The 22,400-nt window shown below is 45.5% G+C and overlaps 1 protein-coding gene across 6 annotated transcripts in view; it reads left to right on the top strand.

Moving 5' to 3' along the window:
* LOC308072013 (uncharacterized protein) overlaps positions 1-22,400 on the top strand; it is a 74,072-nt gene that overhangs the window by 20,465 nt on the left and 31,207 nt on the right. For all 6 annotated transcript variants that reach the window (XM_080408282.1, XM_080408281.1, XM_080408283.1 and 3 more), the window contains 2 exons: positions 12,806-12,881; positions 14,158-14,648. In XM_080408282.1, the coding sequence (XP_080264408.1) occupies positions 12,806-12,881; positions 14,158-14,648 (567 nt within the window). The remainder of the gene's footprint in view (positions 1-12,805; positions 12,882-14,157; positions 14,649-22,400) is intronic.

The raw sequence follows: 22,400 nt of genomic DNA, 5'->3' as shown, positions 1-22,400 counted from the left end.
TGCATGAATGTAAGTGTGTAAGTATGGTTTTGGCTGCTGGAGTATCTATGAATGCACCTCAAGTTAGGCTTGTGATAATTTGGACTAAAACTGTATTATGGGTTAGAAATGCTGTGATGCATACTTAGTCAAGACAAAGAATAGAACAGGCCATCACAGTCGTTCAGAAACCTTAAGTTTTCGAGACTTACCCCTGAGGTATTGTGAAACAATAGGCTGCAATTCTTTCTACTTGGTTTCTAAGGTCTGAGTCTTCAAGGGTTGTCCTCTTCCCTGTGCCTATGTCCAGCACTGATAATCTCCTGTAAGACTTATTTCCAGAGTGGGACTTCAGATGAATTGCAGTTACTGCAAATGCAGCATAAAAGGAAGTTTATTGGTATTGGGATAGTTCAGTGAGACATCCTCTTAGCTGGTCATCTTTATGACTGATAGGAAAATATGGGCTAGATTAAAAAAATAAAATAAATTCCACCCCCCGGTGTCATGAAGAAATCTCATTACTTTTCCTTGTATTTTCCAATTCTTGATTTTTATTTGAATGAAAAATTGAATTATGGAAATGTAATACTGTGTATTTAACTTCTGTGTTTCAGTGAAAGAAGATTAATCCATTTTGCTTTGCTGGACAGTGCAGTTTTACTTCATTTCCTTCTGTCATGCACCATCTTACAGCTCCTGAATTTATGTTGCACTGTTTGGGATGCTAAAAGTCTTCCTGAGCAGGAAAATAGTTTATATTTGAAGTGCAAAAACCAAGCAGACCCAGGTCATCATTTTAATTATGGCTCTTGAAAAACAGTGGGTTCACCTCTTTTAAGAAGTAAAAAGCAAGGCTTGCATCTGCTTAGGACATATCTGCGGAGTGGTGGGTGGTCAGGGCACCACTCTGCTGTAGTGCGCCAGTCCGGCCAGCTTACCTGGCTGTTTCTGGAGCATGTCTGGGGTCACAAAAGTGTTGTTGGGATGCCACAGTATAGGAACCAAGGGCTGTGTTCCTTTTTCAGTGGGAAATACACAGTGTAGGCAGCGCCAACCCCTCCTACCCCTACACATTTATCTGTAGCCCCTGTTCTCCTGTTCAGTGGGATTCAGGTTGCCGGGTGACCCAGCTCTTCCTAGCAACCAGCATCACAGGTATGTGTGCTCTCAGGGCTGTTTGCTGCTGCAGTAACTGTTGTACGTGGCCGTGGGCAGAGCCTGTTTGTCTTCTTGCCACCATTGACCAGCAGAGTCAGCCAGCTAAGCTGTTTTTGAATAGGCACCAGCACCACCCACAACTGCTCAGCATGAACACCCAGGCAAGGATTTAGAGAAAAGCCAATTAGTTTTGACCTTTATCTGCACAGAAAGCATTCCCTGTGCAGTACAAACTGTGCTGTGACCCAGGCCTAAAAGTTGAGGTAAAGGACATATGGCCCGATGTGACGTATACAGAGCTGTTTCCATGCCAGTGTGGGCGCAGGCCTGCCCAAGTGGTGGGGACACAGGTGAAGCACAGTTCAAAGATGGTTTTGTCTGGACCAGCTTGGTCACTCCTTGGGGGTGGACAGCTCAGGGTGCCTTTGGGAATTTCTCCCATCTCTTGCTGTGGTCTTCTTGCTTTTCAGACCCATTATAACCTTCTTCCTGCCGTGAGCTGGTCTGTTTGGACATTGACCTGGCCTCCATATACTGTACCCCAGTATATACGTAATACTGAATTGTTCAGTTGTTATAGAACAGGTGTTTTGAGGCTGGGGCATCTTGGGAGCTGGCTGAAGCAGAGGGAGCAGATCTTGCATGGTGGGCAGTCTCTTTTTGTCCTCTGTAATTCAGCATACCAAGTGCTTTCTCTGCCAGGTGAACTTTTGCTGTTTGCTATCTCTTTGAAGATAGCCCTAGCAGAATGGCAATGCTACAACAGAGTACCCTTGTGTGGGTACATCATGTGAAGAGCTCGCATGGTTACCTCTCTAGTCCAACCTTGATGGCTTCATTGAGGGTGAAATACTGTGGACACTTACAAAAACCTCCTGGTGGACCTGGATGTAAGAAAATTGGTAAGAAGATTCCTGCTTGGAAGATTTGCACCAAAGCTGCATGTGCAATGATCCACATCCTGGGTCTTCCTAGCTGTTCTGGGTTAGCATGGCAAAATGTCATCGGCAGGTGCCAGGAGATAAAAGCCCAAAGAAGGTTCCATGAGTGACTATCAGCTTTGCAAGCAGTTAGTGTAGACCAATCTTTGTTTCAAGCTCTTGCCTCTCTCAGCACTCTTAGCCAGCCAGTCCACCATCCAGGCTTACTGTGGAAATCAAGTCCTGCTGCAGAGCCCCTTCAGCTTGCCAGGGTTTGAGCTGTGGTGCTGGGAACAGAGGTCAGTGCCTGTGCCACACTGGCATGCATCTTCTAAATGAGTGTTGGCAGCGAGGAGATACGGTAAAACCTGGGGAGGTAGACTATGAGGCTATGGATTGCCTTTCTCAAATGAGCTGCCATTGTGTGGGACTGGAATGACTGGGTTGTTTGGTGGTTGTATGCAGCAAATACACCTGAAAAAAGCCCATTACAGCTTTGCCTGGGATCACCTCCCAACCTTTGTTCCAGCATAAGCCCATATAAGAAGACCTAAGAGTTCGGGGCTAGAAATGCCTTCTGAGGAAAAAGAGGAAACAAGTGCCTGAGCCTAGGAGTCCTGAAGAGGTTTTTATTAGTCATGTCTCCCATTTCAGGGATGGGTTGACCTGAGGTTTGTTGCCTGACTGCACGGTAGGTGGTCCTTATCTGAATTTTGATTTGTGAAAGGACAGGAGATACCTGGATAAAGTACTCCCAAATCCCTCAATATTCCTTAGTGTCTACAATGAGAGTAGGCAGACCTTGGTTTCTGACATTTCTAGGGAACAAACTATTGATTTGCCTTCCATGGCTGATTGATTTGGGCTACAAACTTGGTTTTGAGCCCCTGATTTCAAGGAGATGACAGAATTCAATTTGCTCATGGCATTAAGATCCTATCCCCTCACACATTTTGTTCAGAAATCTGTCTCATCTTAACTCCTTCCTGATGGGGTCACATTGTTTCCGTGATGCAGGCTGGTTTTTATATAACTGATGTCCTTCTTGGCATCAGAGGCCACAATCTGCCAAACTCTATATGGGCATAAGATGAGAAGATCTCCTCTGGTTGTACAGGGAATTTCCCATCTTGAGGAAAGGTGCCAGACAGGCAGCTAGATCCTCCAGTTTGCTGAGAGTGTGTGTCTGGATGTAAGCTGGGAAAATATAAAATAATCCTTCCGTATCCTGTCACTCAGTTATTACACACAAAGCCAAGTGATTGTTCCAGACAGTTGTCTGCCGCCACGCTGTTTTTGTGTGTGAGTTTTCATTTTTTTTTCTTTATTCCTAAGGGTTGATTATTACAAAGAAATAAAAGTTCTTTGACCGAAGGCTAATTAACAGGAGAGAACAGTGGTATTTGGTATGGAGCATATGAAGTGAAAGAGGCTTAAGAAATTGGCAGCTTCCATGTGTATATTTTTGGTCATAGAAAACCCCTTATTCTGGTTTGGACAGAAGAAGTCACTCTTGGGGAGCCCCTTGGTGATATTTTGCAGAGGGCTGCAGTACAATGCAACTTTTCCCCTGTCCTGCTCCTGAAATGGTATGTGGGGGTGCCGATTTAGTATGTGGTGCTTGGACACCACCTCAGTAGCTATCTGTGGCGAGTGAGGTGAGCTGGAACCAGTTGGAATCACACAATGCCTGTCAGGAAAGGATCTGGTGCAGTGAGAGCCACTGTAAGTTTTTATGTGGTCCTAACTCTTGCTTTGAAGATGCCTGACCAGATGGAACAAAGATCTGGCCTTGAAGGATTATGCTATATTACTGGCTTGCTCCATGATAAAACACAAGTAGTTTGGTATAAATCCATAGAGATGAAACAGCTTTTGTCAGCTTGCACTCAGAAGGGTTAATGTGGAATTTCTTTAGAGGAGAAGCCTGAAAGTCTCATGTGCTCCAAATGCATTTATCAGCCTGACTGTAAGGCATTGTTCCTTGTGTTTGCAAATCTGGCTAATATAGTTCTTTATGGCTGAGCAGAGGTGAGTGTCGAGTGAGGTCTCCCAACACAGGCAGCTTTGCAGCTAATGAAGTATCTCGGGGCAATGGCAGTTGCCCTCTCTGTGTCTTCTGAGGGGGGAATGGAAAAACTGCTTCCAGATGTGCTGTTTATGCCAGATGCTGTCAGCTGTACTTCCCTGGAGTACAGCATGGAGGGGACCCATGCAATGCTCAAGAGTTGCTGTGAACTGTCAGAGAAGCTGGCCTTGTGCAAAGGGACCTCTTCTCACCACAGCAGTGTAATAACTGAGCTAGGCCGGTGGGGATGGAGTGTGAGTCAGGAGGGGTGTACTTAAATCCCTGTGGCCAAAGCAGGAATGGTTGGCACTGATGCAAGCACCATCTCCCATCCTCCCGTCTCAGTACCTGCATTACAGATAAGATTAGCTATGCTATAGGTGCCTCTCCAGTTCTAGGTGTCCCTTGTACTGTCTTCCCCTTATGTCTGAGAGGGTTGTCAGCCTGTGATAAATAGTGCAGCTTTTAATCTGACTGTGTTTGCAGCTGAGGTTCAGCAGCAAATGGGCTGTAAATTACAGATGGAGCTAAGTCAGTGTATCTTAATGCAGGGTGGATGAGCCCCCTCACCCCGCCCCCCCCCCCCCCCCCCCCCCAATGAAGGTCTTTAATCCTTCAGGCTCCTTCTTGTCTCTCTGAACTGCTGTGCTCTGTGGTGTCAACACTGCTGAATAGCACTGTTCCTGCAGGGTGTGAGCCAGGGAAATGCCAGGGCTCCATGCTGCGAGCTGTCGGAGGAGCTGCCCTCCTTTGCAGAGGGATCTCTTGGCAGCACAACCATTTTGTAGGTTGCTGCTTCTTTCTGATGGGTGCTTCCCAACGCTTTACCACTGTTTTCTTTGCTAATGCCCTTCTGAAGTGTGTATGTAAAATGCTATTTCCCTGCAGAGGATGAGAAAGTGAACAGGTGAATGCTGGTCTCTTAATGGGATCCTTGAAACCTGGATTCGAATTAGCCATAACTCTATCACACCAGCAAAACTGAGAGTAGAGTGATAGAGCTGATGAGAAACTTACTGTGTTGGTCTGTCACATGCAGGTGTCTGCCAGCTGAGGCCAGGCTGTGCTGGGTATTTGTACTGAGCAGAAACTGAGTGGTGGGAGGAGAGTAGGAGAGTTGCTGGAGAGTTACTGGGACACGATGCATCTGGAAGCTTTACTTGCAGGTAAAAGTGGTAGTAGAGGAGTGTATGGTTTCTGTCACCATGGTATGAGTTATAAACCTTAACCAGCCTCTTAAACTAACAACATGGGGTAGTTTGAGAATTTTATAAAAATTCTTGCTATCGGAAAGGATGATACATATCACAGTGTGGAGCTGCAGCATTCTCCTGGCTCCTGTACTGCAGAAGCAGTCTTACTTCGTAACACCTAGTGGTCCAGGAAGGCAAGCAGGGAATTGGAGGATAAAAGGCTCTACCAGACCCCATCCACCTGCTGAATGAGGGCTGTAGTGACTTTGTTCCATCTGTAATTTCTATATCATGCAGGGCCCCAAACACAACTGCAGCTATGTTTATATGAATATTCTGGTTCTCATAGTGACTTTGAGTATAAATAAACTGAATTGAATTCTCTCAGATCTGGAGTATTTTGGGTGCCAAGGACCAGAGTCTGGGTGTTTTCTGCCTAGGAAGCTTGTTAAAGTCTCATTTTTCAGTTGGTAGCATTCCCTCTGTGTCTTCTGTTGTCACACAAGTTTGATAGCAGGTGGGAGGAGCATGTGCACGTATATGTGGGTGCCTATACTGTTGGTCTCTGCTGGGCAGAAATGAGTCTGTTCTAGTCTCTTTGCAGCTACTGCCTTCTGGAGGTTTATCTTGGGTGGAATTTAAAAGGTTGACCTTAGTTTTGCTCTTCTAACAGTGTTTTCGCAGAGCTTTTGAGAACAATTTGGGGTGGATATGAGTCTCAATTGTAGGCATCAACTAATTCAGTTCCCAGTGATTGAAGAACATCACATATCTGCTGTTTCTGGTGACTATCGAGTCTGTGTGTTCATGCATTGTAGGCTTGTTGGTGTTATATACCATACTTCTCTGGAGCAGTGGTTAAGCTTTTCTATTTTGTGAAGGCTCCTGGTGTTTTCATCTCTAGTCTTACCTTGCAAAGTCATCTCAGCTTAGCCCTGGGAAGAGCAAAAGGAGGTTTGGTGCTGCCTCCGAGTGCTGCAAGAGAACTGATACTGGGCAGATGAGAGAATGCAGAGCCTGGCTGTGCTCTGTGGGTTTGGCCTGAACTGTATTTTGACTGGTCTGTGTGCCCCTTCCCAGTGCCAGCCCCACTGCGCTTGTCTCTGCAGAGTTCTCTGGTGCACTCCACTTGCAGATGAGGATCGTCAGGCCTAGGGCAGTGCCCTGTCATCTCTGTACTTCGTCAGGTTTGGCCATAGTTGACTCCTTTTCAGGAGCTGTAGAGTGTAGATAAACATAATCTCACCATGCAAATGGTATGTTCAAGACATTAATTTGTTCGTAGAATTACAGAAGGATGTGAGAGAGGATTTAAAACGGTAAGAGGACCACGCATGCCGCCTCATGCCCACCCACCAGTCATATCCTCACTGTTCTGTGTAAGCCTCACGCTTTCCCCTCAAGATCTGGGTAACACAGCTTAAAAGCCCATGCTTCTGGGAATAGAGTGCCTCAGAACAGAAGCTCAGTTTCCATGTTCTCAGGTTAATGACTCCTACCACTTGCACCCTCAGAGTTGCCGGTCACTGTGTTTGCTGTGTCTGTAAGGTAGGCATTCAACACAAATGACATCTGTGTCATTAAAAATCTGTGGACTTGGCTACCCAGAATGACTGCTTCCCTCAAATCTCTGAAACCACTGATGGTCAAGCAGAGTCTAGACCCATGCAGAAGATGATGTGTCTGACTAAATGTGCAGCATTCCTACAAAAATAGGAATTTTGCTGTCTTTTGGCGTGGGACAGGCCCAGAAAACAAGGGCCTAAGAGTGCTGTGTCCCACTGGCCCATCGCTGCTTTTGCTGACTCCGCCAGACAGCTGCTCTGTCAAGCAGGACAATGTTTTAAGGGTTATGAACCCTGGGTTTGAAATGTAGCCATTTGCAAGGGAATGAGGAAAGGAGTTTGAAGGCAGAGCTATTATGAAAATTAAAAAGGAGAATAATAATAACAATGGAAAAAATACTTTAGAAAGCTTTTCCAAACTAGGGCTGTTCTGGCTGAAACTTTAGCTGTTGAAGGACCCCAGCTGTAAGACCCAGATCTAGTCTGGGCAGTCATCTCTCACTTGTGGATGCTTGAAGACTGAACTGAATTTAATCTTTTAACTCTGCTGCTTCTCTTGAGGAGAGAGCAAGCATTACAGCCTTGTTTTACTAGCATAAATTCTTTCTGTAATGCGGAATATCTCTAAAATAAAATTTAAAGGAGAACTTGGGAGAAGTTGGATGTTAATTTGAAGGTCTGTTTGACTCATTCCTTCCTTCCTACTCATTTTGTTCCATGGCTCAAAACTGCCTTTCCGTCTCTCATAATCTGCCTTGTTTTTCCACTCTCTCTAATTCACAGTTTCTTGTAATTGGGAGGATGGCACCTCCCTCATTCAAGATCGGGCAGTGTCCCATGGCAACTGCAGCAATTGTTGACCTGGAAAAACAACACTAGGGAAATTTGTAAAATGTTTTTACTAAAGCAGTTGGGATGGAGAGGAGCCAGCAGCAGAGCCCTGTGCTGCAGGATGCCCTTGTCTCTAGGAGCTGCTTGGTAGCCAGTACAGCAGGGAGAAGGTAAGTGAGCACTGTTTTCATTTCTCCAATCTGAAGTCTGAAGAAATGGAAATCGGTTCCCCATAGGAGAGATATTAGCAGTCACTGGTGAGCTCATCATCCCCTTCTGCTTTTGTGCCAGGAACCAGTGAGTGAGACCAACTCAGCCATGTTTCTTTCCAGGGCACTTGAAGGGGGCTTTACTTGGTTGCAGAGATTCCCTGGAGTGCCAGGACTCGTGAACGAGCCAGTGCACAGCTTTATATGCCATAGCACAGGCCTCTGCTGGGGAAGCCACTTCTCTGGAAGTAAACTCTTTCCTGGAGGGAAATTGGGAATGATGCCCCCCAACCTGTGCATTCTTGATTCAAGCTGGGAGCAAGGGGTTGCCTGTGGTCTTGTTTGCTTCTCACACACACACCCTCTGCTGCACCAAGCCACCCTGTTGGTGTTTTAGTTTTTCAGGACAATCCAACCATTAAGTGAAGCCTGTTGGGAGAGATTTGTTCTGCCTTAGGAGTGAGATTCCCTTCTCTTTTGTAAGCTCCCAGACGATTCTTAATGTAATTGCTTTTGATCATATGATAGCAGGTTAATTTTTCTTTTGTAAGCAAAACTGAGAGGAACTCCACTTTAACAGGGTGAGGTTTTTTTTGTCTGTAATTTCAGGGCTTTAGAGTTTATGGGTGATGGGGCCCTTTAGGACCTGGGCAATTCTGGCTGCAGCTGTTTATCATTACTCAGTTGACAAGCACCAGTGTGACAAGAGACAAAGTTTTTTCTCTCTAGCTTTTTCTTATATCTGCTAGTTTGTCTTTTCATGTTAAATCTCCCTCAAGGGTATCTAAGCTTTACACTCAGTTCTCCTTAAATACCATCTGGTTATTCTACACAAACCCATCTTTCCGTACTGCAGATTGATGCAAAATCAAGTGCATAGGAAAGTTTGTCCATGTTTCCATCTGGCATGGTAGGAGTCCTTTGCCTAACAGAAGGCATTGGAGTTGAAGGACTCAGGGGTGAAACTGAGATCCTTGTCGACAGGAGGTTACTGTCTTTGAACTTCAGATCTGATGCATTTCCTGAAGAAAAACGGGAGGGTGGATGGGCACCCATCCTTTTTCTGGCTTGTTTTGTGCCATGACTTGTAAACATCCACACATCTATGTGAAACTGAGATTTTCTTCTCTTTAATTTTGCATGTTAAGGTACTGAGCACAGTTCTGGGCAGCCTGTTCTAGTTGACCAGGCTTGAGCAGGGGGCTTGGGCTAGATGATATCAAGAGGTGTCTTCAGACCTAAACAGTTCTGTGACTTGTATGCTGTGAATGAAGCCGTGATCGAGTGGGATCATTGACATGGAGATCAGTTTTTCTGCTATGGCAGTGCCACAGTTCTGAGTTTGTGAGGGAAACAATACTGTGCTGCCTCAGACAAAAATAAATATGTGGCTAATATAAGACAGGGACTGTACAAGGGAGGCTGGAGGCCTGAACACAATACTGCTGTGTTTAGTGGAATGCTTTTGAAGAGAGGAAAGTGTTGCTGTTAAAGCCTGGGAGGAATCAAGGGAAAGAGCATTTATCTCCAACCAGTCAGAGCATTATTCTTTGATTCCCTATATCTTGATAGTTTGTAGAAATTCTTTTTATCCATACAGACAGCCAACCCTTTTTTTGATCTTCCGTTAACCATTGCCTGTGTGGTGTTTTATGGTAAGGAATTTCATGTGTAAAAATTAAACTCTGCAGGATTAATAGTGTGTTATGAGTGATGGTTCTCTGTTAGAGAACACGGGAGCTAGGGTCTCATACATAGGATCTTGAGAGACTGGTTCCCACAACCAGGATATAATTTGTGGAAGGGTTTACTAATAAAAAGAGCGTGTAACAATACTGAAATAGAAGATCTTGCTAAATGACAAATGGGAGGAAAATGATGTGAAGACTTAAGACAAGTATTCACGTGTATATAACGCATGAAATCAGAGATAAGGACTTCTGAAAGACAGTGCAGGTCATGGGACATCAGAGGCAATGTGACTTCTGAGTCTTATAATCAGTTTAGTTTGTTCATGTGTAAAATGTACAATTGCTGGATTTTAAGTCTTTTTTTACAATTAGCCTATGATGCGTATTAAGAGAATATTTTAATTTCTGAGGGTATTGTCTAGGACAAGGGTATAATGACACCAGTGGGTATAATGGGAGAAACCAAGTCTGAAAGTTGAGAGAAATTTGCTACTGGTATGTTCTTACCAAAAGAAGAGGTGGGTGTCAAGAAGAGTGGCGCAATAGGTGTGTCTAATTGCCTTGATTCTGGAAAGCACTTGATATGTTGCTTGTAAAAATTGTGGTTAGTGGGTGCTTGCTTTTCCATGGCTAGCATCAGGAGGATGCTTAGCAAGACTGGAAACTCCTTTTTTACCCGTGAAGCTTTTTGTATTGTCCTACCACTTGTATTTCCTTGGGATAAAATATGAGGCCAAATCCAGAGACTCAGTATCCTCTTGTCTGAAACAGACTTTTCTTGTTCAGAGCACCTGCAAAGCCTCCGGAGAAGTGTTCGAGGCAACTTGCAGGGGATTAGCCTTGGGCTGCCTGTGGGACTGGGGAGGACTTAGCAGAGGACAGTAGGGGCTAGCAAAATTGTGTCTATCTGTCCTGGACTTCCAAAATATTCGCTCCTTCCCATACAAGTGCAAAGACCTTCAAAATGTCAATCATTGACTCATACAACTCTGATCTCAAGTCAGTGACATTGTGCAGTAGCTCTTTGGCCTGGATGTGCTAGATGTCATTGCCTCTTTTTTGGAAGCAGTGCCATGCTGTGTGTTGACATTTACATAGTACAAAAACTGGAGCTGATAGGTTTCCCACGCAGAGCTGTTAAACCTCACTGGAAACCCTGCCACGTCCAGATGAAAGGTTTTTATGTGGGAATGAGCCACAGACTAAGGTCAGTACCTCTCGAGATAGAATTGGAGCCTTAGCTTTTGTGATGAAGACAGGACCACTGTCTGTCTGCACAGCAGCTAGCACAATGGCAGTGTCAGCTGTCCCTTCTATGAACGACCATGGCACAAACAAGGTATTATACCTGTTCTGCAGACAACTAGAAGTCTGTTAATTTGGCAGTGTTCCTCAGTGCCAGCTGCTTTTATTAAATGACGCATGGGTGTGAATACGTACAAGAAAATTGTAGTTACAGTCAGAAAAACAATCCCTGCGTTTACTTCAGGAATATCAGCAATGGGGAGAAATCTGTGCCATTTTCCATGGTCATTTGACAGTTGGGAAAGTAGTTTAAAGGCTAGCAAGGAAGGAAAATATTTTCTGATTCCTTAAAGGGCAAAAGGTAGCTTTAAAAAAGGAGGAGGAAAAAAGTGGCAACAGACTTTTGGGGGAACAAACCCCCCCAAACACAATCCTGGAGGGTAGTAACAAAATAGGTGTGTTGACTTAATAGTTGTCATTCAGTATCAGTCAGAACTTCTCCACTATTCCTATTTGCTTGCGTCAGCTGTATGTGTTTCATTGCCACGATGGTAAGTGTAGTTGCTCTTCTGGGTCTCTGGGAGGCTGAAATGCTCCCAAGGATGTTTCCCTAGGAACAGTGGTAGAGGTGAAATGGGTCCGTATCAGTGTAACGGTTGCATGCTGCCTCATCTTCTATAAAAGTCAAGCGTGCACATCAGACACTTTTAAAATGGAAACACGTCTGACCTTTTGAAACCTGTTGTGGGCAAGTAGCTTGTGAGACTCAGCTAAGAATGTTGGGAAAGTTTGTTGGTATTCTGACTAAAAAGGTGTAAGGAATACTAATTGATTATTATTATTCCTTGCAGTGATCGTGTTACTCCAGAACTGTCTCTTACAAACGTTTCTCTTGAATATTACATTTTCCTTTGACTTGTTTGGTTTTGGCCATTGCCAGAGACACATTCTAAGCTGCATAGCTCAGAGGTTTGAGCTAATAACTTCCAGGTATGCTTTATACAACAGAACAAAAGTTACTTTAGGAACAAGGTAAGTAGGGTTTCTTCTACATGGGAAACTCGGCAGCGGTGGTATCTGTCTGACCTACAAAAGCTTGGTTTCAGATCTTTCAACCTGTCTTGAGAGGCAACTACCAAATTTGTTCAGTGTTCAAACATGTTTTGAGTAAGTAGTTATTTTACCGCAGGTGGTCTTGTGAAGCCCGTGGGCTGACCCAGGGCAAATTTTCCTGAAAATTCCTGATAAACAAAATGTGATTTGTCATTGCTACTGGAGCATTTAAGGGTGTTCAGTGGTACTGTAAGACTCTGCGCTGGCAGGGACAGCATAACGTTATTGTTTGCATTTCTGTGAAATCCTGTTTCTTCTCTTTCTATTGCATTCTTCAGAGTTTTTCTGTAGGGAAAGCAAGGTTCTAGTCTTTGGTGACTTGTGTGTGTGTGTGTGCCTTCAAAGGGGAAGTATGGGTATGTACATATGACAGCTAAAGTTAACATGCCACTTCGTTTGTGGGTACCTTGCAAGATGATAGAGCTGTTGACAGGATATGTCTTTATTTTGGTGGTGGGTTTTGGAGATTCAGTTGTCCACGTGATGTGGATGTGGTAGGCCATGATGGTTATAAGCTGCATGCCTGGCGACTAAGGGCAGGGTTTAGCCGTTGTGCTTGGGGAAAGAATTGGCGGTGCAGTAAGGTGGAAATAGTGGTGGTAGGCTGTGTGTTTTGTGTTGCTGCAAGTGAAAGGATACCATGGGAGATTGAGGTTGGGAGATGAGGATGTGTATACAGGGAGGTGCTGCGTCCGGGTGTGTGTGGGTAGGTGGGGGGGGATGCCTGCAGGATATGAGAGGGGGAGGGTGGGGGAAGTGGCTTGGGCAGCAGCAGGGTGATATTCGGTCTTCACAATAAAACTTTTTGTTTCTCCTTGCCTGCCCTTTAGATCTCCTACCCCCCAAGTGATGACGACAGCGATGACTCTGAGGGAGAAAATCAGGAACTTGCCCAGATCGACAGAGGTAAAGGGATGAACTAGGAGGGTCCTGGGATGATGCAACTGAAGTAGTCAGTTTTGCTTTTCATTTGTGCTCTGGGAAGTGCCTCTTTTTTCTGTCCCCAGTGTACCATGACCAGATGCATTAAATCAGTCACCTCCAGATCTTTGGGACCTCATAGAGAAAAGCTGGTGGTGTCAGATGTTGCAATCACACTTTTCTTACCAGAGACAGACATTGTTAATCATATGTTAAGGCCCCAGTGCTGCAGACATTGGGCAGAGAAGGTCTACAATTGGGCCAGCAGCAGAGCTGGGACTAAAAATTTATCTTCTATTCCATGCTTGTGCACCTGCATCATCTTTGTTCTAGGCGGCTTCTTCCTTGCCATTTCAAGTCTTGATGTTCACTTTCCTCGTTCCCCTGGGCTCAGTCTGGTTAGCTCACTCCCTTCCTCCTGTACTGTTGGTATTGGGCAGCCCTATTCTTGAATCTAGCTGAGGGTCTGTGATAGAGAGATGGGCGCTCTGCTATTGTATTTGGACCTGGTATGAAGCAGCTTAGAGCTGCAGGTAAAATCTGTAGTAAATGCATCTGTTGAGCTATGCTAAGTCTCTGCCATTTGTGCATGCCCTGTGTTTTACTGTTGTTTAGTCAAACTCGAGCAGATTCTTATGCAAAGGCAGAAGTTAAATTCCTGACCCACAGGACGTGTCCTGTCAATTCAAATTCCTGCTCCACATACTTAAAATAGAAAGAGCTCAGCAGAACAGGTAAAGTGTGTCCAGCCTATGGCTGAAGGCAGGCTCTCTTGTATGATGAGCCTTGTAATAGAAAAAGGATTTTTATCTCCAGAAACCAGATCTCTATTATTTGAGCCACAGATGTGCCGCTTAAAGTAATGTAACTTACTTGCTTCCTTTGTCCTGAGAACTAGTCACTAGAACTTAAATGTTCTTAGCTAGAGGAAAATGCCTAACACCACAATTGTGAGATCATGTCTTCATGTTCAGGGGATGAGGTGGGTGGCAAGTCCATGTTCTTGCTCTGCAAGTAGACTTTCAGGTGACAGTTTGCAAGGGAGTGTCTAGCAGTCTGGTCTAAACAAGGTCTGGAGACTTCCAAAGGGAAGCATTCAGCTGCGGAATGTTTCTTCTGGGGAAGAAAAGGTGGGAAAACAGCTCAGAAATTTACTTGGGATGAGAATACAAAAAAACAGGTCAGGAAAAAGCAAGCCTAGTTTATTAGGGAGTGGGACACAGACATGCTCTGCCACGCACATATCTCCTCCTCCCACCAGAGAGAAGACGGAATTGTACTTTGACCCCTCTGGCCACCAACCAGCTCCAGAATCAGGAGAACCAATGCTGCAAGGTTCGGGCCCTCTTCCACGCCAGCCTGGACCGCCACAGCTCAGAAGAGGAGCTGGAGCGCATCAACCGAGAGTTTGCTGCCGAGAAGCGGAAGTGGTCCCAGGTCAGCAAGCTTGCCTGCTGCAGCGACAGCAACAACACGTCCTCCAGTGATGACGAAGTGAAGAACTTGTGCGCGATGTCCTTCCGGCCTGTGGCAGAGCAGGCTGATGGCCTGCACGCTAGCTCAAGCCCCGTGCTGTTCAGTGCCTCCCCTCCCAAAAGACTCCAGCCCCTGGTGCGGAGCCCAGCCTCCAGACCTTTAATCTTCACAAGCGTTGGGGCGGGCTTTGAGCAAGTCATGCCTTGTAAGAGACATCGACAAGGATATGGGGATAAGGTCAGCAGGCCCAGCCTTGACCTGGAAAAAATGCAGCAGGTAAGGTAGAACTTCATATGAGGAAAGCAGCAGCATGTGAGAGAAGACAGAAGAGAGTTATTGAGGCAGAGTTCAGTAAATCCATAGGGTTGCTTCTTGTGGTCATGTCTTCAGGGGCATAACTGGTACTTCTGCTGTCTGTCTAGGATAAACTAGGCCTAAGTGTGGACACCTCTCTTTGAGAGGTAAAGCTGCTGCTGTTTGAGTGGCTTTTGGTACAGTTGGGCTGTTCTCTTGCTACCCTTGTTAGGCAGGCAGCACCCATACTGTCCAGGTCATTGCATGACACAGGAACAAAATCACTGAAGTTCACTTTTGCCAAGTTACCCCTGCTGCCACGATCTGACCTGTACCATTTACTCCAAAATAAATTAATTGCTTAGGGATGTATAAATAAATGTGTGTGTGATGGAAGTAGTTGTAGACTTGACGATGATGATAATTTTTTCCATACTTATTGTCCTCCTTGGGCCCAGGTCTCTCTTTGCCTTCTAGGAGTTTCACAGCAGTGTAAAACAGTGCTTTTTACCTTCTTAACGGTTAACAAATACAAACTGTTTACAGTTTGCTCTAGATGCACTTTTGACTTTGCAGGACTTGTAGGGGCCTGAGATTGAGGTGTGTAAACATTGGGAGTTTGCCTGATCCCTGCAGAGGCTGGGAAATGGGGCATGCCTGGTACTGGTGGGGTGCGCTGCCCTGTGCAGTGCCCATCTGGTGCCTCTTTCAAAAGGCGTTGCTGTCAAGTTAGTATTTCAGCTCGTTCTTCATTATTTTTCTTTCTTGCACTGGTGTGGTGTCAGTTTGAAAGAGTATCTGCAGACATCTGCTGACCCTGGTAAATTGCAGTGAGTTAAAGACGGTTATTTTCAGTTCTGAATTGCCTCTCATTAGGGAAGAATTTCACTGCTTCTGATTGGTTGGATGTAGTTTTAACCTTACTAGTTTTAACCTAACTTTAAGCCTACAAGATGGACCCACTAAAAGAAAGGTCTATGTATTTATTTTCCAAGATCTAAAAAGTGAGACCCCTCCATTTCCCCATTACACTGCTGCTTGTTCTCAGTCCTGCTGGCAGCATACATCCCATGAATACATAATGCAGTGTCTTGTGGTTTCAGTACAGTTTTCCTCACCCCCTTTTTGCCCTTCTAGCCAAGTTTCTGCTCACAGAACATTGAAAAGGCCCAGTCTTGCATTTCACATCACCCAAATCTTCTACTGATACTGACAGGCTTTAATTAGTCTCACATCCTAATGAGAGGAGAAGAAAGCTGGTAAGCCTGTGCCCAGCCTTTTTTTTTTTTTTTTATTTTTTTATTTCGGAGTGCATGTGAGTAAATGGAGAAATGTTCCTTTTGGCCCAGGTGCTTTCTCTGATTTGGATCCCAGGCATAGCATCTACCTGCTCTGCCTTAAGTTCCTTTCAGCAGTGTGTTTGGGAGTGTGCTGGTGAAGGTTGGAGGCTAATTTAAATAAACTTTCCAAACTATTGTGGTTTTTCTGGGAAACCTTGTGAGAACTATATGCTTCCTGGTTCATCTGCTCTCTACACTTTTGGCTTAATTGTGGCAAAGATTTTTGCAAAAGAAGTTGAAATCTGGAGTAGAGGTGGGGGTGTAGTTTGTTATGTTTTTTTTTTTTTGTAAATTAACATTTGTACTGTGGATGTCATTAATGCTTCTAGGTTGTGGAATCCCTGTTACAAAGCAAGGACATTCAGCTAGTAGTTTTAACTTAAGTGTACATTTTTTGGGGTGGGAGAAGCGGTGAGGGTGGTAGGAACATGCAAAGTAGGATGCAGCCTGAATATTATAACAGTGTTTGATCACTTGTTTTATTTGTATAGTTTTAATTGGTTATTTTCAACCAGTAAGATATGGAAGCTTTATGATGACTTCTTGCTTGCTACTTGTTTCTGCTACAAAAATCATGATAGAATTAACACTAGTGTTGTAGGTTCAGTCTTCTACTTCCATTTGAATTCCCAGCTTAGCTGAAATCAGTAATCTTATTTCCTAGGACAGTGATCTGAAATCTGGGTTAGGCTTTGACTTCTGCCACAAAATCCTTGTATGAAGCTGGGCATGTCGTCTTCAGTACCTCCATTCCCCACCTGTAAAATGGGAATTAACTATTTTCCTTTTCTTGTTTCTTTGTCTGTTTTTATTCTCCAATAAAAGTGCCTCTTTTTAACTGCCTGGCTAGCACCTGGCATCATGTGTTTTTTAGTCAGGTAAACAATGCAGATGGGGAAAGATAATACTAAATTGGCCACTCTATGGCTTCATCTGGGCTCTGAACATCAAGGTATTCTTGCTTGGTGATTCTTATCCTTAACTGTCATGTGCTTGCCCATGAGAATACAGCCAAAAAGCTTGATAAGATGGAAACTTTTCTGAGCAGCCCATAGGTTTTCAGTCTTTCTCTGAACCTTACTTCCCATTCCTGCAGCTCTGTGGAGCTGACAGATGCCTGATAAGTCTGTCTGGATTAATTTGCACCAGAAGCAAATATTTTCTGAGACAAGACACTTTTGGATGCATGATGTGTTATGGGTTACTTGAGGGTGGATGAAGAGATACAGTGCTTTGCCTTTGCTTGAAGCTCTGTTTATGTCAGATGGTGATGGAAAATTGGTACAGAGAGTTGTGGTGTGGAGTAGATCTGTGTTGGGATGCTTAAGCTATTCTTAGGTTTGAGCAGATGAGGCAGCTTTTGCAGGAAGGCCACTGATCGGTGGCATGTGGTGTCCAAATGTTTTCCTGTGTTCCAGTGAGTTGGTACCTTTTGGTGAGGAAGAGGAGCAAATTTGGGAGACACAAGTGAGTCAGGGGCAATCTGAGTGCTTTTCAGGCATTAGGGAATTGTTGTGCTTCCAGCTCCATGGTCTGTAGATAAATGGAAATCTCCATCATCTGGGCTTGCAGTTCAGCCTCCCTTCAGCAGGAAGGGCTGCACAGGAGTAGGTTTAAAAATTCCCTTTTTGGTTAGTTGCCAGGCCGTGCTTTTCCAGCTTCACGGGGCAGTGTGATTCTGTCCTTTTGTGCCCCAGCCATGAGTTTAGACAGTTGACGGGTGCATTTCCCACCCTGGCTGGCTGGTCAGTTGGCCACCCAGCCTCTTCCCTATTGAGGCTGAGCAAGGGCATTTCAATGCATGCTTTCTTCACTCCTCCAAAGGACTAGAAAATTAGCTCAGAAGACTTCTTTCTTTCTTTCTTTCCCCTAATTGGGCAGAAATACCCTGGCTCGTGCAGACTCCCATGTTGCTGCAGTGAATGCCCTCTCCTAGCCACCCCTTGATCATGGTCCTTGGGCAGCAACGTCATTACATGCAGGCCCTGCTGCCAGCCACTTGCTATTTAGTGAAGGCTGTGCATGTCACAGAAAGACCGTGGCTACTGTCACCCTGTTAACTTCAGCAAATTTGGCTTTTTTGGCAATGCTGAGAGCATGAAGTCCAGGAGAACAGGGACATCCTTTGATGGCTCAGGGTGAAGGCACCAGGGGACACAAGGGTCAGTTGAGGTGTAAGGAAGTCCAGGGTGTTACAAAGACTCCTTGGAGTTGCTGAGCTCATTCCCAGGGGGGTGAGAATAATTGGTCTTGGCACATTGTGTAAACAGATAGAAAGGAAGTAAAGGGTTCACCCTACTGTGCCGTTCAGTGGGACTGCCTGGAGCTCCTTTTGAAATCTACTTTCAGCAGCTTGAGAAGTCAGAGTGTAGCATTTGCTGGGAGAGATCCTAAGAGATCTCTCTTGGAGGAGAGCAGCTTTGGGTTGGCATGATGAGCAATCAAAATTGTCCTTATTTATGTGTGGGTAGGTGCCTGGTGAGGAAAGCATCATTTTAAAAGTACAAGGCAGAGAATTTGGGTACATGGCTGTATTTCCAGTTATGCTAGGAAGTTACTAGGTAGTTCTGAGCAAGCTGTGAAACCTTTCTGCCATGGTTTGCCTGCATGTATGAGTAGATATCAATACCATTGTCTTACAGAGGCTTAACACATTATTTAAAATGCTTTGAGCTGCTGGGATGAAAAAGCCAGCACAGAAGAGAAAAAACATCCTGTGCAAACATTTGAATTTCTCACTGCATAAGGTGAGTGGAAATTTGTCTTGTGTTGATACTGAGCATGGCCTGGGTACAGCGTGAACCCTGATCAGGGCTTAGCTGTGTAAACCCAAGCCCAACAGTCCTTCTGCTGAATATTTGAATACTGGCATTTCAGTTGGATTGGGCCCCGCAGGGCGATCAGCACTGAAGGCTTTCTTTGGGCTGATGCTGGTTGCACAGAGGCTACAGGACAGCACTTGCCACTTGTGACCATGGACCAGTGTGTGACCCCTGGTACTCTGGCATCTGGGCTTTGGGCTGCTAATGGCTCCAGGGTGAGATTTCCATATCCTTAGCACAGCTGGGCTTTGCCCTTGCCTGTCTTTCCAGGACTTGACAAATAGCTTCCAGATAGAGAATGTGTGAGTTTGTGAGGCCTTTTCACCCCTCAGCCTTCTATTTGAATCTGGGCCTTGTGAGTTCCTGAAAATTGTTATCATCTGTTTGCCCGTCTGAGCTTGCTTAGGTGCTGAGGGGGTGCAGGTGCTGGTGGTAGTTTCTTCACTGTCTCTGCCTTGGGCCTCTCTTTTCGGAGTGACTGAGCAGAGTTCAGGGGCCTGTGTTAGGCATAATGACTTACACCATTTCCTAAGGGGCCCAGTGCCAGGACTTCTCTCCCAGGTGTGAAAAGTTGGGCCACAGCAGTTCTTTGTCCCTGGGTGCAGTAGAGTGCTTGTTGAAGCAATATAATAAGGAAACTGTTGCAGAAACGAATTGCACCACTTCAGAATGAGAAATCCTGCTTCTGTCAACCTCCTGCAATTTTGCTTTTTTTTCACCCCCAGAAATATTCTACAGCAGCTGTTCCTCCAGCACAGAAGCCCCTGTCTATCTCACCCCTGCCAGCATTTGGCACTGAAATAGCCAGCAAAACAAATGCTATTTCTGGCTGCCGTGAGACAATCCTCACATGGGAAAGTTTGGGGCCGAAAGTGATTGATTAGATTGTCTAGTCTGCTTGCCTGCAAGGATGTAGTTTGGTGGCAGGAAGCTTGGCAACTCTACACATGTCCCATGTGAGTAGGTGATGGGGCGTGGTAGAGATGTCTCATTCTTCGGGCTGTGGAGGAGCTGAGGAGATGTTCTCTTCTGGTTTGATGTCTGTTACAAAGACTCTGGCTCAGTGCCACGCAGCTGATGTCTGGTTTGCTGATTAAGGCATTTGTAGTCTGACAGTGGTGGAGGGTCAGAGGGTGGGAAGGAAGGGTGCTGTCTGGGAGGTACAGAGAGAGAGACTCAATAGCAGGCGAAGGCAGGAGGAACCCCACCCTGCCCCAAGGAGGTGATTGTGACTCTGCCAAGCAGCAGGTATCTGTCTCTTTATCTGTGTCCCCAAAGTGTTCCCTGGATGATTATCTAATCCGTGCAAAAACATGCTGTAATGGAAGTGTGTGCACTGTGTCCTGCTGGCACTGGATGAATCGGAGCATAAGAGAGCAGTAACCCAGGTAGGACTTAGCCTAGCTGCTTCCTAGAAAGGATAATGATTTTCTTTTCTTTCCTGAAGGAGGCAGGTGAGTTGACTAGGTTTTCACTGATGGTAAGGCTCAACTGCTGCCATGGTACCAGCTTGTCAATGCCAAAGGCAAGACAGGTAGGATAATATATTCCTAAACTTTCAGCATCAATCAGCATGACAGAGGTTAGAGCACTCTCACAGAATGAGTGAGGTTGGAAGGTACACCTGGAGGTCATCTTGTCCAACCTCTCTGCGCCAGCAGGGTCACCTGGAGCTGGCAGCCTAGGACTGTGTCCAGACAGCTTTTGAATATCTCCAAGGATGGAGACTCTGCAACCTCCCTGGGCAACTTGTATCAGTCACACTCACAGTAAGTGTTTCCTGATGTTCAGAGGTAATGTCCTCCTGTGTTTCAGTTTGTGCCCATTACCCTTGCTCGTGGCCCTGGGTACCAGGCTCTGCCTTCCCTTCAGATATTTTTACACAGTGATGATTCTCTCCCTGAGCCTTCTCTTCTCTGATGGAGAGAGATTCCAGTCCCTTAATCATCTTTGTGGCCCTCTGGACTCTCTCCAGTACCTCCATGTTGCTTTTGTTCTGGGAACCCCAGAACTGGACACAGTACTCCAGGTGTGGCCTCACCAGTGTAGAGTGGAGGGGAAGGATCACCTCCTTCACCCAGCTTGCAACATTCCTCCTAATGCAGCCAACGATACCATTCACCTTCTTCACAGCAAGGGCACGTTGTTGGCTTATGTTCAATCTAGTGTCCACCAGGACCCTCAGATCCTTCTCTGCAAAGCAGTTTTCCAGCTGGCTGGCCTCCAGCATATACTTGTGCTTGGGGTTGTTCTTCCTCAGGTGCAGGACTTCACACTTCCCGCTGCTGAACTTCACGTGGTTCCTGTGAGCCCGTTTCTCCAGCCTGGTGAGGTATCTCTGGATGGCAGCACAACCCTCTGGTGTATCAGCAGCTCCTCCCAGATTTATGTCATGAGCAAACTTGCTGAAGGTATGTGCTGTCCCATCATCCAGATCATTAATGAAGATGCTGAACAGGACTGGATCCAGTATTGGTCCCTGGGGTACTTGGGAACTGCTGGCCTCCAACTAGACTTTGTGCCATTGATCGCAGTGCTCAGAGCACAGCTGTTCATCCAGTTTTCAGTTCACCTTGCTGCCTACTCATCCAGCCTGTACATGAACAACTGCTCTATGAGAGTCCGTGTTCTCTGTACACTGTTGAAATATGGAATTGACTTCTGTGCAAGTCTGCTCCAGTTCTGTTCTGCCCCATGATATCTGTTGATAGAATGTTCACCTTTCAGGTGTGCTGCAAGCAGACTTTCATTCTGATCTCATATATCTCTCCCTGGACCTCTTCTACCATTGTGTCAGCCCTGGCACAGTGTGTTGGCTTGTCCGTTCCTATGGCCTCACACTTCTGCTCTTATCCCTTAATCCTTTCCTTTCTTGTTTTGCCTGAGTGCATTTTTGATCTGGTTTTGTAACTCATGCAAAGGGGCAACAGTTCAAGCAGGAGATGGACAAGTGAGCCACTATGTGAGTGCTTCTGTCTGGAAATATTTACCTATCTCTTTTTCCCTAGGTATCTGCCCATGTAACTTGGCTTTCTTTTCCTGGGAGCTTGCACGTTGGTAAATATAGCTATTTGGACTGCCATGGGACCTAAGTACCATCTGGGCTGTCTCCAAGTGTGGGTCAGTACCTAGAACATCGGCTGGAACATCTGAAACGTAGTTCCTTGAGGTGCTGCTTTGAGTCATGAATGAGTGGGGATTAGGTTGGCCAGGGTGGTTTGGAGTGTACTGGAGAGCTTGGTTGAGGAAAAGGAAGATGTGGGAAGAGGAAACTGGATGTAGCTGAAGTTTGGAAGAGTATGTTTTGAAGCCAGGAGAGATCTATGGGGTAGGAAGGGGAAGAGGAGGGTAAGAACAGGTGGAGACAGAGCTAGAGAGAGTAATTTTGTTGTATTAATATTCCCAAAGGGACAATAATAGCACCTGGAACCAGTGGCAGTAAATTATGAGCCTGAGGTGAAAGCCCAAGGGCTTATCATTTAGATTGGCAGGCTTGCTGGCTACCTTCCCAGCCCTGCTGTCTTTCTTTTTTCTCTAAGCTCTCAAGCCTGGTAAGAAGGTATTAGACTAAA

The sequence above is a fragment of the Falco punctatus genome (assembly GCF_963210335.1).
Source record: "Falco punctatus genome assembly, chromosome: 12".
NCBI classification, from domain to species: domain Eukaryota; kingdom Metazoa; phylum Chordata; class Aves; order Falconiformes; family Falconidae; genus Falco; species Falco punctatus.
This window is presented reverse-complemented; position numbering and strand designations above follow the sequence as displayed.